General features: G+C 36.9%; 1 protein-coding gene across 1 annotated transcript; it reads right to left on the bottom strand.

Annotated features, from left to right (window-relative positions):
- Positions 1-5996: 5996 nt before the first annotated feature.
- Positions 5997-13696, bottom strand: LOC106640183 (ribosomal protein S6 kinase beta-1). The gene is made up of 13 exons (XM_014354127.2): positions 12994-13696; positions 12665-12708; positions 11945-12119; positions 11683-11766; positions 11467-11600; positions 11323-11385; positions 11123-11251; positions 10953-11043; positions 10767-10883; positions 10471-10602; positions 10285-10392; positions 9979-10160; positions 5997-9896 (listed from the first exon to the last, which is right to left on the bottom strand). The coding sequence occupies exons 1-13, from the start codon at positions 13090-13092 to the stop codon at positions 9821-9823; spliced, it is 1434 nt and encodes a 477-aa protein (XP_014209613.1). The 5' UTR covers positions 13093-13696; the 3' UTR covers positions 5997-9820.
- Between the last annotated feature and the right edge of the window lie 1897 nt (positions 13697-15593).

Raw genomic sequence — 15593 nt, 5'->3', positions numbered from 1 at the left:
GTTACGTCGGCGCAACGTATTATTTGAGAATTTGAGTCTAAGCTTTCGCTTAATAACTCGGGACTCGCACTGGGCGCGTATAGGTGGGACACGGGGCTAAAAGGTAATTATATTTCTTGTCTAAGTATTTGAAAGGGAGCGAGGGCGGCTGTTTTAATTAAATGGACGCGGTTATCGAGCAATAATGCGATGTACTCGTTCGCGGCGCGCCTCGGATTTATTGAGGATACCTGGTGTGATGTGTCGAACCGTATCCCGTTTGCGATCTAGAGGTTACCAGTGCCATAACGAGCAAAGGTAGTTACACTCTAGATTCTTATTAGAAAAGTTACATGTGTTGAAGAATGACATTTGAATTACAGAAAAAGTCATTCTATATTGAATGAACTTAAAAATCAAAGTGAAGCGTGTGTATATTATTCTGATATTTTTAATGTGCTAAATTTTTATAAATCTATAAAAACATAAATTATTCAAGTTGTAAAAATGATTATTTTATAGAGATCAAGTTTCAAGAAATTACATTAAATATCGGGGCTTACGTTTTTATTACTCAATTTTTCATTTAATGAGTAATAAATATGACCGGACATATAATAACTGTCCAACATTCATAACCGCTTTTGAGGGAACATCACATCAGGAATAGATATAGGTATACGCATGCATGCGAGAGCTGCGAGCTGCGAGAGCCGGGAGCCGAGAGCCGAGGCACTGAGGCAGCTAGAATACAAAACATATACAGCTATACCCGTGTATACGCACATATTCCTTCCCCCTCTACTAGGTACCTATCGTACCATCGTACGCACAATTTAGTCTTCTCCTCCGCTGCTGAAACGTGCGTATAGTTCGGCTGATTTGCCGCGACGGGGCGCTCAAAACAGTGGAAAAAAAGCGACACACTCTCTACCATAGGCGCTGGCAATCTCCCTTCTAATCTCTGCCCTAGCTTAATCTTAAACGCCCTTATATATTGACCAACATGAAATCCAGGCACTTGCGAGAAGGTCAAGTTACATGGTTAGACGCCTAGCGGATGGTTGAAGAAAAAGTGTACATGTGTGTGAGAGGGTCCCCACAGAGAAAGCGAGCGGCAGAGGTCAGCGGTCGCATTTTTAAATAATGAAATATTGATTATCAACACAAGCGCCTATCACCCAATGACCCGGGGCGTTCACTGGTCGCTCTATTAAATAATAAAATATTGATTATTAACACAAGCGCCTATCGCCCAATGACCCGGGGCGCTCACTCGTCGCTGTATTAAATAATAAAATATTAATTATTAACACAAACGCCTATGACCCAATGATCCGGGGCGCTCACTCGTCGCTGTATTAAATAATAAAATATTAATTATTAACACAAACGCCTATGACCCAATGACCTGGGGCGCTTACTGGCCACTATTAAATAATGAATTATCAATCACTTACAAGAGCACCACTTAAAAATATCTTTGTCGTACTAGACAATCAATCGAAATTTTGAATTGTTTACATATGTTATCAGTTACCTTTTTATTATTCAATAGTGTGGCAAATAAGTGTTCGGGGTCATCAGAAAATAGGTGCTTTACTTATTTATTGATAATTATTTATTTTCAAGATTCGCAATAAGCGCCCCAGGTTATCTGGTGATAGGTGCTTGTGTTTTTAATAATTATTTATTTAATAGAGCGACCAGTGAGCACCCTGGATCATTGGGTGATAGGCACTTGTATGTGTTATTAATATTACAATTTTTAATTTTCGTGCGTTGTGGGTACCGTTTTTGGCAATGCCCCTTTACTGGTGTCTGCTCGGTGGAACATTCTCCCTAGATCGTATAGCTATATATATACGTTCCGATATTGAATCCACCTAACCCAACGTTGGTCCCTATAATGCTACGATCAGAAAACTCAGCATAGATGGCGTTCTGTACCTAAAAGAAAAATGGCGTCACTGGCGACACTACGGCTATAAGTGACGACGGTATACGGTAATGTGGACTTACTTAGATGACAACATATCCGTCACGCTGACGTCAGGAGATCATGAATACTACATATGTGTCAATGTGACGCCATTTTTCTCTTAGCTTCAGTACGCCATCTATGCTGAGTTTGCGGACCGTAGGGACCTCATAGTACAAGGCAGTAGTGCGAATTTTACCACGGTAGAGGTAATTGCTGATGCGAGAGTTTCGTTCTTGTAATGTTATTCTTACCAATAAAAAACATCAAAAATGTATTTTGTGGCAACCTCTTATTTGTTATCGATCCTTCTCCCGTCAATTGCACCACCTGTCGATGCCTTCTGGCTAAAGTAGCCTCGCTTTTACCAGGGAGAGTGGGAGAGTCAGTATGATATGCCTTGCATATCGTACGTTACAGTACAAAAAATTTGCTGACAATTTGGCATCACAAATCAGCTAATTTATCAACTGATTTTTTTAAACAGATAGCTTAATTTCATTTATTATATTTCAATTAATAACAGATAGCTTCCTATATTAATCTTTTTTCGCTGCAACGGAACTTGCAATTTGCAAAATGGAAAAAACAATTACTCGCATGGACCGTATTATTCAGCGTCGAATTCCTCGAAATGCACAAATTTCACAATAGAAATCTTTCGCGGTTGGAACTTATTTTTTTCAGATATCGGAACTCGGTATTTTTTCGCGCTGTTAGGACTGTGTTTTTTTTCGCACCAACGATACTTGTAATTATTAAATGCAAGAAAACATTACTTTTTGAACCCTTTTTATCAACATAAAACTCCTTAAGCTGCAAAAAATTTTGCAATAAAAACTAGTATTTTTTGTTTTCGGAACTTACATTTTTTCGCTCCAACAGAATTCTTATTTTTTAAAGTTTGAAAAAAATAGTACGTTTCACCACTAGTAAAGAAAGTATGACTTACTATTTTATTATCAACCTCTGTTACAAATAGCTTTTACTATTATTTAGGAAAGTATTACAACGTAATCCACGTGTAAATTGCCCCTTGAGCTAAATACGGGGATGCCAACCACATGGAGGATGGTAAAATACTTTTCTATGGGCAGTAAATGCTATTTTTAACAGTGAGAAAATGTTGCATTTTCTCCTCTGAAATCAGATACAACATATATAACATTTCTGCATCCTTTGAATCAACTTCAAATTTTCCGAAACGCATACGTTTCACAATAAAAATTACATTTTTGGTAGTCGGAACTCGTACTGATTCACATCTGTGCATGTGAGGTGTATTTTTTGGCACCAGCGAGACTTCTTTTTTTTCAAGCACTCAACTTGCACATTTTTTAACCTAAAATTTTCCAAACCTGTTCATTTTTACCTGTCTCATTCTACTGTAAATGTCCCAAAACAGATATTTTTAACGATCGTAAATGTAATTTTTTTCGAGACTTGTATTTTTTGGCACTAATGGGACACCAACTTTTTTCAGAGCACGGAACTTGTAAGTTTTGCTGTTAAAAATCTCTCAATTTTCACCTGTCTTATGTTACTGTAAATGTTCGAAAACACATAGTTTTGATGATAGCAAAATAGTATATTACGACACAAGACCCGAACGTTGGATTTTCTGACGTACGTGGCGAATGTCCGAGGCGAAGCTGAGGGCATTATGCCACATACACAAGCATATGCAACGTTCTGGACGTGTGCTATACAATATTTTTTTCGATCTTCCCCCGAAAGTACGTTCAATCCTATTATGAAAAGGGAGATAGCGATGAGTATCAAATTGAAGGTTCAATTATCCTATTATAAACAGGGTGTTATAACCTAGTCCTTAGGCGTAGAGCACGAAGTTGTTGATGGCGTTGTTAGGGTGGGTTCGTTACCCGGCGAGGCAGAAAGTGCCAGGCCACGATCAGGAAGATCTCTGTTGCTCTGGAAGTTGGTCTCTAGGTGTTTGTAAGCACCTGGTGCTTGGGCGATCTTTGGGTCCCTTGATGGGAAGCTCTTCTCCAAGAACTCGTGGAGATGATGACTAGGTTATTAACCTGGGCCTAGGAAGCCGTTTTTGACTTTCGGAATACCCTGGCTAAGCGCAAAAAGTAAACAGAGGCGTACGTGCCTTTTGATTTGTAGGGGAGCGCCAAACTGAGCGTCGCAAGCTCTAGAACAGTCTGGCCTCAATGAAACTTGAAGTTCGACTCTCTGCCTGCCTCCTGGTGTCTGTCCTTTTTATACGCTTCTCCGAGTCCGGTGATATGGGTCTCGCGTGTTGGCTACGTAGATCGTATGGGTCCTGGGGACTATGCGTCAGCTTGCAAGCTTGCGTGATTGCTTCGGGGTGCGGGCCGCACCTTGTTGACCTGTATTGGGATTATGCTTCTACCACGTGACCTCAGTATATATATGACTAATATAGAGGAGAAATAACACAGGTCTTATGGGAGGAATCTTGTTTTTATTTTTTTTCCGCACTTAAAAAGATATTGAGCTTTAAAAGGTTTTTAATTCCATGTTACTGACATTATAAGAGTTACGTAGTTATTTTTTTCCTTTGGTGAATTCGTTTATGAAGGTTGAAACAGCGTTTTGAACGTATACGGAGTGCCGTTTAACCCTACTTTGAGCTGTTTGTTTCAGCTGTTGCTGCTGCTGCGCCACTGCTGCTGATGCTCAGAGATAAACAAACAGCTCAAAGTAGGGTTAAACGGCACTCCGTATACGTTCAAAACGCTGTTTCAACCTTCATGAACGAATTCACCAAAGGAAAAAAATAACTACGTAACTCTCATTATGTCAGTAACATGGAATTAACAATCTTTTTAAGCTCAATATCTTTTTAAGTGCGAAAAAGAATAAAAACAAGATTCCTCCCTTAAGACCTGTGTTATTTCTCCTCTATATTAGTCATATATATACTGAGGTCACGTGGTAGAGGCATAATCCCAATGCAGTGCAGGCTCTATAGGGATATGATGGGTACCTATGGCGAAGGGAATGCGAATGCAGAGCCTGTGCGAGGGCTTGCAGCTTCTTGGACAGAACGTGCAGGAATGTGACTAAGTCACAGCTTGTATGAGGTTTTATGGTTTTGGGAAGGGATGTGCATGAGTCAAAGCTTAATTGTGTGAGGGTTGTGGCTTCGTGCAAGAATGCGAATGAGTCAGATCTTGCATGAGAGCTTATGGCTTTACTGGGAAGGTATGGGTACTTATGAGTCAAGGCTTGTGTAACGATTTACGGTATACTGAACCATGACATATATGTGTATGGGTGATTTGATATGAACAAATAAAATATCGTCTCCCAAAAATCCAAAATATTTGTAATAATCGAGGAGTTTCGTACAGCTTGTTTTATATTAATAGGTACTAAAGTCATTTGATCTTATTTGTTGTTATTAATATCATTATTGTCGTTGTTACTGCCATTGTTATTGCTATTTTATTATCTGACCTATAACAAAAGTAGTATTTTAATTTTGGTGCACATTGCTCGACTCCTGAGGTCGGTATGATCAGCAGCGTTATTATCGTGAGAAGCCCATCCTATGGCTATATATGTCGAAGCAGTACACCTTTGGGTAGTTGGATCGATAATGCACGGAGGGGCTCTTTACAAGGGAGATAGCGATTAGTATGGAATTGAAGGTTCGATTACATCGAATTAAAGTTAGTTGTAAGATTAGATGTCAAACTAACCTTGGTCAAGCACCTTGTTACCGACAATTACTTACTACGAAGGTTCGTACTTTCGGAGAGAAGAGCAAGGAAAAAAATTTTCTGCACCCCCGCCGAAAGTGCTTCATATCTGACCTGCTCCAAAACAGATAATCAGCCCTTTCGGTGAGGGTATGCAGAAAAACAGTATACGCACCACGTTCGGAGGTTAAGAAATGTCCTAGATTTCACGCTATCTGCCCTCGGCTTCGCCCCGGGCGTTTATTCACGTGAAATCTAGCGACATTCTTAACCTCGCTCTACTTCAGTTTCATTTTGCACATGATCTTTTGTTTTTGGGTTTGAAAGAAATGTGTAAGTAATAATTAATACCTTTTATTTTAATATATTGCATGTAAAAACACATCCATAAGGTGTAAAATAACCGAAAAGTTTGAAGAAAAGATATATCTTATAATAAAAATCCTAAACTATTAAAAAGTTGTTACAATAAATCTTTTTAAGCATTAATAATAATTAATAGATAAATTACATCTCAGCCGTAGGTATGTAATTCATTTTTTTTTCAATGTATAAATAAATTTAATGGTCGACATACCATAAATAAACTTATTTAGATTCCTTAAGTGATATCGAATGCAAAATCATAAATTTTGTCTAAAATCGACATTATTATTTAATTGAAAAATTCTTTTCATTCTATGCGAAATTTTGCATCATCACACTTTAAATACTAATACGTACAAGATTCGATTGTTAATTATTACATAGATATTGAAAAGATTCTGGTTTTTGTAAAAAAGTTGTTTAATGGGAACAAAAATAATAAAAAACACATTTTAAATCAGTTATTAAAACTTTAAATCCTTTTCAAGTACTTTTTCGATTCACTACTTATTTTACGGATTTAATGGATCAAACTTTATTATTAAAAATATTTGTTGTTAAATTTTTTTTTTTTTTTCATCATAAGGAAATAAAGTTAACATTTGCAATCTTGAAAAATTTTGAATAATGTAGTTTATAATTTTGCTAGTTTTTTAATTTTCTGCATCGTGTACTACAACAGTTACTTTGTAGTATGTATATCTTTAGCAAAATGTTAATTTTCTTTCATAGTTGGAAAGTCTATGCATTGTGTATTCGGAAATGAGATTTCACTTAGATCTTTGGTTGGGACGTTTACTCAACTAACGCAGCATCTAACAGAGAACTAATCAAATAAAAAAAACTTTAAAAGTTTAAAAAATATCTCGGAAACCTTGGCTTACTTTTGTTTTCATTCGAAAAAAACAGACGAGTCGGAAAAAATTTTTGAGGTCGAAAATCATTCGTGGTGCGTTGATTTTTTTTTTTTTACTATTAATTTATTCAGAAATAGTGTTATTGCCACAAATACTTTTACTGTTTTCTGTACTATTTTCGATTTCGGTGGAAAAGCAAAATTTTTCAAGAAATGTTACTTTTTATCAAGTCATGTACCAGTCAAGTACCAGTGTGTCATAATAAATCCATACAAATAAACTTTTAAATGAATTTTTTTTTTTTTTAAACTAAATGGTTGTAATACAAGCTTAAAAACATATGCTTTTTTAAGAGAAGAAAAAAAAAAATTAAAATTTAAAAACAATTACGGTCTTAAATCACTTTTTGATTAAAATCTGGTAATTTTCTATTTAAGTAAATTTTTATTGGCTGACCGAGCATAAAGAAATTTTTTCTTCATTTTTTTTAATTCTGCTTCAAAAATTAAAAAAAAAAATTTTTAGCGGAACAAATAAGCCCCCATTGGTATGGTTGGAGGGCTTATGTAATAATTGTATATGCGTGTACCATTAAAAGTTGTTTTATCAAGAAATTAAAGAAATACTTGATTTTTTTAAATCGTCAGTTACCCGGAACACACCCTTAATGTATATATGAAAAATACAACCTAGGTCTACTGAACACACGGGTATAGCTAGAAAAGTGGGAGCACATAATATCAGCACACCAATAACTTACAGGCTAACGAAGTAGTATGCATAATACATATGCCCACTGCCTAGGGCGGTAAGGCATTTTACACCATACAATCATGCAGCTTGAAAATTACTCATAATTGCCCACAATGTGTCACTGCCATCAGGGGTATTATTTCCCATAACTTCTATGTAGCTAGTGCTGTAGCTACTTATAGAGTTGTGTGCAAGGATTTGATGGCACGTATTCATTCGTATAATAAATATATGCGTTTAGCGCAAGTTCATAAAGTTACGGAGTATCACCTCAGTGGCTTTTGTATATCACCACAGGTGGAAGTAAAGACTGCTCCATTCATATGGTCATGTTCATTACCTTCGCCTTAATAGGCTCGGGTGACAATACATACATAAGATCTGTAACATTTTATACTTCAACCGTCACCACAATCAAGCCACAATTTAACATGTCATTTTATTTAATTGGGGGTACACACAAAGGTCTTACGCAAATCTTATTTCCAAATACACCCCATGTAAAATTCATTCAGCCATCTATTATGGCGGTGAACACTTGGGTAGTTTGAACTTTGAGCTATTACTGCTTTCTTCACTCTTATTTTATATAGAATATTAGAATCAGATTGGCCATATTGATAATTATCATGACAAAGCTGTAACTATTTCAATTTTCTAAATATTTCGCACTGTTTATTCTTTGAAAGAAGTAAATCATTGATAAAAATTTGGTAAATCATACTAAGTTAATAAAATTAATCTTACTGTTCAATTTATTGTAAAACAAAAATCAAAACTCAATTTTGAATATTTGTAAAATATGATGCAGATAATAATCCATAATTTTCTTTTAATATCATCAATGATTAATGATAAAACAAATCATTTGTTTGCTTTAGATACTTATGTGGTTTTTTACTTTAACAATTATTTAACTAAAGTATTAAAAATAATTGATTCTACTTCTAAAAATAGGTTGGTAACTGCTGCCTTATTTATGTTATGAAATTCTGACGTGATAGCTGTGCAAAATTTTATATAAGTGTCAATTTATGTGTAATATAGAAATTTTACGTGGTATTACATCAGCAAAAAACATTCACTGCACAAAAAAATGTCTTATAAATCTATTGTATTCTCATTCTTTGATAACTATCAAAACTAACAAAATAAGTCATCAAATCCAAATTCATATAAATATAACTATCTGTACTTCATTGCAACTTTACTAATTATCAAAATCAATTGCTACACCTTCCTAAGACTATATTGGTATTTTCATTAAATTTTCATTAGATTTTCTATGTACAATACTTTTAAAAAATATTCTCAAAATTTTTATCATCAAATATTCCTCTGGCAATATAAGAACAAACGCTTTTATCTGTTAAGTAGGAGACAAAAATTATCTTAACTTTAATCTTAGGAAGATGAAAATTTCTTAAGTTTCACTGGATTGCACGTGATTTTTTGTAATTTTTTGTGGGTGTTCACATTATTTATATATGTAAAGATGATGAAGCATAAACAACTTTTCTTGTCACCTAATTAAGGGTGCGATTACATGGAGGCGGATTACGATGCGCGGTTGTTTTGATTTGAAATACGAAAAGCCCGCCTTGCATGTTGGTATTAATTTTTTAAAAATTATTTCAAATAACATGAAAAAACATTGAAGTCTGGAAGGAAATAATTAAAAAGGTTGTAGAGGAGCTGAAAAAAAATACGTTCAGCTGTTTAGATTAATTTTAAAAAATAAATAAATAATACCAACATGCAAGGCGGGCTTTTCGTATTTTAAATCAAAATATCCGCGCATAGTTTTTCCGAACTTGCGGGACGTCCATCCGCCTCCATGTAATCGCACCCTAATACAGTGGTATGCTTTTCTCTGCTGCTAAAATCATCTTTTTGTGATAGTTTGCTTTCAAATAAGCAACGCATTCTCCCTTAAGTTGCACAATTAGCATTACTAGTGTACTTGCTATTCATCTGCAGTTAAAGAAAAAAAATGGATTTGGGGTAATTTAACTAGATGCAATCACCAAATTTAACGGTTTCGTGTGACACGCCGTTCATAATGCACTGGCTGTGCTTGTGTACATCAATGTCAAAAGAAGCCAAATAATTTTGCGATTTAATTTCTAATGACAATGTGAAAACTTGGCAGTTGCTTAGAAACTTTTGCTATGACGCTTTGTATACTATACATGACTAACCAGCTGTCCGACTTCCATCATTTCAGTGTCATCAGCACTGTGATAGTCTGGTACAGTAAGCCTAGAAAGTAAAACCCAAAACATCAAGCTTCTTTTTCAAATTTTAGCAATGAAAGTAAAATACACATGAAAAATACGCTCACCCGATGCTATTATTGAAATGCGATAGTGGCCGTAGGTTCATTTCAGGCGATCTTGGAGAAAACCCATGGTGACGCCTATTATGACTATTACTGATCTGAGTCCTTGACTCGCTTCGAGGAGTTAAAACACGGGGCTGGCTATACATTTCTTCTAATACGCTAGGAGCTACGTAAGTAAAACCCTAGACAATGTATGTATAAAAAAATTTAATGAATTGCACCCTTGAAAAAATATAATCAATCTTTTAAATTGAAAATGTATAAAGTTACTAGTTATGTAAACAATGAGATTAAATCAGTGCTCACTTGAAATATCATGTTGTCAGATTCACTTAGCATACTCTCAACCGGCGAGTCTACAGGCACTGTGGTGGTGAACTGTTCATCAAATTGCGATGTGTCATCTGCACTTTTCTACAAAACGATTAAGGTACATTGAATTCAATGAGTAGAAAAAAACAGCACCAAGTATAATGGTCTACTGTTTCTTACTAATGCAGGCTTGAAAGGAGGTACTAGTTTGCGCAAAATAACATCTTGCCAATTAAGATGATTAAAAAAACGATGATTCATTATTTGCTCCGCGTCTTCTGGACCAGAACCCAATCTTTGTGGTACCTGTCTCTGTTTAATATTTGAATTATTAAGAAGGACATCATAAAAATAAATCATCACTTTTTAAAAAGTCATTGAACCTCCTGAACTGCTTTACTAACATTGAAATTGAGATAAAACAAAAGACATTATTATAGTTTACTAACGAGAATTAGTGATTTATCGAATCGTACCTTTAACAATTTGCGAATCAAATCTCTAGCATCAGGAGAAAGATACTGTGGGAGGGTCAACTTTCCCTTTAAAATCTGTTCAATAGTTTTCTTCCGATCAGCTCCAGTAAACGGAGCCTAAAAAAGAAATAGATATATTGAATCGATACTTCTATTTTACAAAAAAGCGCACAAGTATTAACGTACCATTCCAGTGAGCATGTCATACATTAGTGCTCCCAGACTCCACCAATCAACTGCTTTACCATGTCCGCTTCTTAATAAGATTTCGGGAGCCCTTTAGAATGTACAAAAAGGCCTTTTTAGACAATAAGTTTCAATATTTTGTTGGAATAAGTATTTTAGTATTTACTTACATGTACTCAATAGTTCCACAAAAAGTGTGTGTAACTGTGTCATCTTGAATGTGTTCTTTGCAGAGGCCAAAATCAGTTAATTTTACATGACCTTCTCTGTCCAACAGTATGTTTTCAGGTTTTAAATCCCTAAATACATTAGCTATTAATTTTTATGCGATTTTGAATAAAATGAGAAAAAAAGTTTCTTAATATTCTACCTGTATATAATCCCTAATTTGTGCAAGTGTTTTAATGCAAGGATGATTTCTGACAGATAAAAGCTATAAAAGTAATTTATTCGATTATTGGTATTAATTTTTCATAAAAATCTATCTGAATGGAGGGTAAAACTATTATCATACCATGTTGTGTCTTCCAAAAAAATTCCTTCCCTGTCTAGATAAGTAAACAGTTCTCCGCCACAAAGGTATTCTAATATGAGATATAATTTACCATTAGTTTGGAAGGCATACATTAAATTCACTATAAATGGATGCTGTAAAACAATATAAATCAATTGTAGCAAGCATTGTGACAAAACATCAAATCATTAAAAAAAAGGGCAGCCATTGACTTACTTTTACTGCTTCCAAGATATTTCTCTCTGCTTTGGTATGAGCTGTGTCTTTTTGATTTCTTATAATTGATGCTTTCTTTAGCACCTACATTCGTAATATTCATAATTAAATGATTTTTCCTTATAATTCCACTACTACTTTTTTTAACAAAACATCAAATCAATGCAATACATGAAATACACAACTTTAAAACATGTAAACTAAACAGTAATGACAAAAAAAGTTAACAAAATGATAAGGTTGCGAAATTATTGTTACAAACCTTCATGGCAAATATGCTGCCCTTGTCTTTTCCTGTGATTTTTCTGACTTGGAACACTTTGCCATAGCCACCCTCGCCCAGGATTTTGCACAAATGAAAATCCTCAGGTCCAGTCTTTTCGTGTTCAGGATTAACGTTCTGCTCATTGAGCTGTACCTGCTCGATATTGTCGGACCTGTACAAAGAGGAAAATAACAGAAAATGAGAAACAAGGGTCACAACGCAGCGCCGCTATATTTCCTAAATCATGCAAAGAATCGGTAAGATTAGTAGAAGGACCAACGACGTCGTCGGCACCAAGGACGAGCTTTCGACACAACACGTGCATCGCTCGACATCGTCATTGGATGGACACTCGCATATGCATATGTGTATAGAATGTGCAATTGGGCTACCTACTTGTTATCAATATCAATAAATACGCACTATCTGTTGGAAAATCCTTCCTAAACTAAGAAAGCTTGAGCACTTTGCGTTAGAAAAGCACAGAAGGAGCAAGACAAAATTTGAAAAAAGACATGCATACAAAGTAATATCACTTGGAGCCATACAGTATATGTATACGTATTAATTGCACTGGCACTCATTGGGCTTGTATGTGAGGGTACACAGAATTTTATAAGCTTGAAAAGCAATCCAAGAGAATATTTCTAGTACTATCAAGTCATGTAAGCTTGTTCAAAACTTAGAGTGTCAGCGGGTGCGGTAGTATTTGCTTACTCGAGCATGTGGTGGACGTCGTGATGGCTGTCATCATAGTCCTCCTGCAAAATAAAAAAAATGTATATGGATTTTTAAATACACTGGGCGAGGTGGTCCATCAAAACAAAGCAAACGATGAGAGAACGAGGGGAAAAGCGATAACCTTGACACTCGCGCGCGTGCATGCCATGTGTGATGGCATGGCCTTCGCGGAAGGCCAGCATGTACGATACTTTATAACTTGTAGATGAAAGCGTATGGGATACAATGTATAAAGTAACTACATAGCTGGGGAACTCAAGGATAGATAGATGCGGTACAAATTGTAACTGGGTGCACTTGGGTACCGTTAGGTTGTCGGCCTCGAGAGCGTCATCGTCGTCGGACTCGTCCTCCGTGTTGAAGTTGTCACCGTCGGGTAGCTCGATATCGAAGACCCCTGCCATGCTTGTGTTGATTCCCCCCTGCAGGAGTTGCTGCTGCACTTCTTGTTCGCTCACCTCCTCGGTTTCTCACTTCCTCCGTGTATAATTAGATGTAAGAGCCTTTCTCGTCTGTCACGTGAACCCAGACTCTAGCTGTTTTTTATTCGCTTGCAAGCTTGGTATATTCTACAAGCACGGTGTATTCGCTACCCGCTGGCGTTCTTGCTCTTGATGTTGGCTTTAATTCTATCCAGCTTGCAATGGAGCCAGAGTGTCAGACGTAAACGAAATACTGATTAAATAAGGTAAGTATATATTCTGCACGTTCGCAAAGAGGATCGCGACGATTACGTTGCGTGTTGCGTTTCATGTACGCCTGATAGCCCTCATAGGTATATATTTATTATATACACATTGTATATGCATGTATACGCGAGTAAGCAAGTTTGTTGTTGAGAAGGAGCAGTCGACAGACGGACAGACCGACAGACGTGATACGTGATGACTGCGATGACTTGACGAGAGAGAGTGACTATATACACGTGAGACGTGAGAGACTGAGAGTTCCATACCTATAGAAGATTCGTTCACCTTACAATCCAGGGACGGTCGGGGACAGTGTGGGCGAGTCGGAGACGAAAGTGAACAAGTGCTCTTCTCCGATGTCCGATCGTCCGCGATCGTCCCTGACCGTACGCGATGCGCAGTTGTACACGTTAGGTTAGGTTATTGCAAAAAGTAAACAAACTTTTTTGTATTTGCACTTCTTTATTTACAAACTGTTGTTTACATCATACAGCATTAACCTAACCTAACGTGTACAACTGCGCATCGCGTTCAGTCACACGGTCAGGGACGATCGCGGACGATCGGAGAAGAGCACTTGTTCACTTTCGTCTCCGACTCGCTCACACTGTCCCCGACCGTCCCTGGATTGTAAGGTGAACGAATCTAAGGACCCGAGTTATAAAAAGTCTTCGGCTAACCGAATGGTATACTTACGCCCGATCAGAAATTTAATGGGTTTGCCACCTTAGTTAATGGGGTCCCCCTTAGGCTGCCTAGTTGGTACCCCATTAGGCGCGTCACGGGTCACGGGGCGAACTGAGGGTCCATCGTAGGCTGCCCCAATAACCTAGCTAAAACTGTTGAAAACATTATATATTTCTGTGTTTGGGTTAAATATATGTAACCGTAATTTAATTCTTCCTTATCTGCACGGCCGATAAACTCCATAATCTGCATAGCACGCATGGTAAATCAGGCACATGCTCTTATGATAATTGTATTAAATGTAATGATGCACCTACACAAAAAATACAAAGGGTTAGGTAAACTTTCTTTCCTATTGGAGCACACTAGAGAGGACCACATCTACGCCCCGTGACGATGCCATTCTAGGACCACATGTGGTTAATTTGGCAGCCTAGTGTGGACCCCATCAGCACCGTATTAAGGGTTCTGATCGGGACCCTACGGGCCGTACGCTATTAACAGACAGCGGGCCGTACTTATACGGCATGAGCACAGGCTAGCCTTCGGGCCACCTTCGGCATCCGAAGGGTCAGTTACCAAAGACTGCCCGAAGGCGGCCCGAACATAGAGATAATATAATATCTCTATGGGCCCGAATGCTCCAACCATGATGTAAGAATATAAGGTCAATAAGGTGTGGCGTTGCGCATCCATTTTGATTGACCAATCAGGAACGCTTCCATCGCGCTGCCATGTCTGTCTGCAAATTTCAAAAGCTTTTAAAATATAAAGCATATTAACATCAAGAAACTCGTGAAACAATATATATTTTTTATTTCAATATTTTCATTCCAGTTGTTTCAGTGACCAAACGTACAAATCGTGAATATTCACACAGAAAAACTGACTAGGTAATCATTCATCAATTAACGTACATGTATATTCATACGTTTGTCTATATATATATGTATGTCTCACTTCGAGGTGGATGCGGGGGATAGATTTTAGTTTCAACTTTGGCCACTTCGTTTCATTGTACAGGCTCTTTGGCGCTGTAGTAGTCACATCTCCCTTAAATATGGCGTCGTGATGCAACGTGCAGAACGGAAGTCGTGATGGAAAGCGCAAAACGGCACGAAAATGAGGGAGCTATTCACATAGACATTTTTTGCTTATTCGTCGTGTTGACCCACTGGTGGCGCCCCCCTGTTGGATCTTATAGGAACCCTAACCTGTGGACAGGTATCAGATTAAAGTTGTCGCGGGAGCGTAGGCTGTCATGAGTAATTATTTTTTAAATGTTAGTGATTTATTTAAATATGCAGGGAATGGGGTGCGAAAGTACGAAGAGGGTGAAAATATTATGAACGCTAATCACCTGATGTATTGTGGAGTCACATTGGAAAGCTTAGAAGAGACAAATTTGATTTTTTTATGTTTAAAATCCAGTGATCTGTTTGGCACACCGCACAAGTTAAACGATAGACAATTAAACAATATTTGTTTACATTTTGTTAACCTCTAAGTACCTTGTTAAATATATAAGT

The sequence above is a fragment of the Copidosoma floridanum genome, unplaced genomic scaffold (genome assembly GCF_036245765.1).
Source record: "Copidosoma floridanum isolate Cflo_tuat_1 unplaced genomic scaffold, Cflo_Japanese_pri ptg000040l, whole genome shotgun sequence".
NCBI lineage: Eukaryota > Metazoa > Arthropoda > Insecta > Hymenoptera > Encyrtidae > Copidosoma > Copidosoma floridanum.
The sequence above is the reverse complement of the archived record's forward strand: the minus strand, read 5'-3'. Positions and strand labels throughout refer to the sequence as shown.

Bases quoted from the DNA above. Each gene is read 5' to 3' on its own strand.
- LOC106640183 (XM_014354127.2), bottom strand. From the start codon at position 13,092: ATGGCAGGGGTCTTCGATATCGAGCTACCCGACGGTGACAACTTCAAC. The intron at 10,884-10,952 runs GTACGTTAATAC...TTTCTTTTTTAG, and splicing joins ATGACATGCTCACTGGAATG to GCTCCGTTTACTGGAGCTGA. The intron at 10,161-10,284 runs GTGAGCACTGAT...TACATTGTCTAG, and splicing joins CTGACAACATGATATTTCAA to GGTTTTACTTACGTAGCTCC.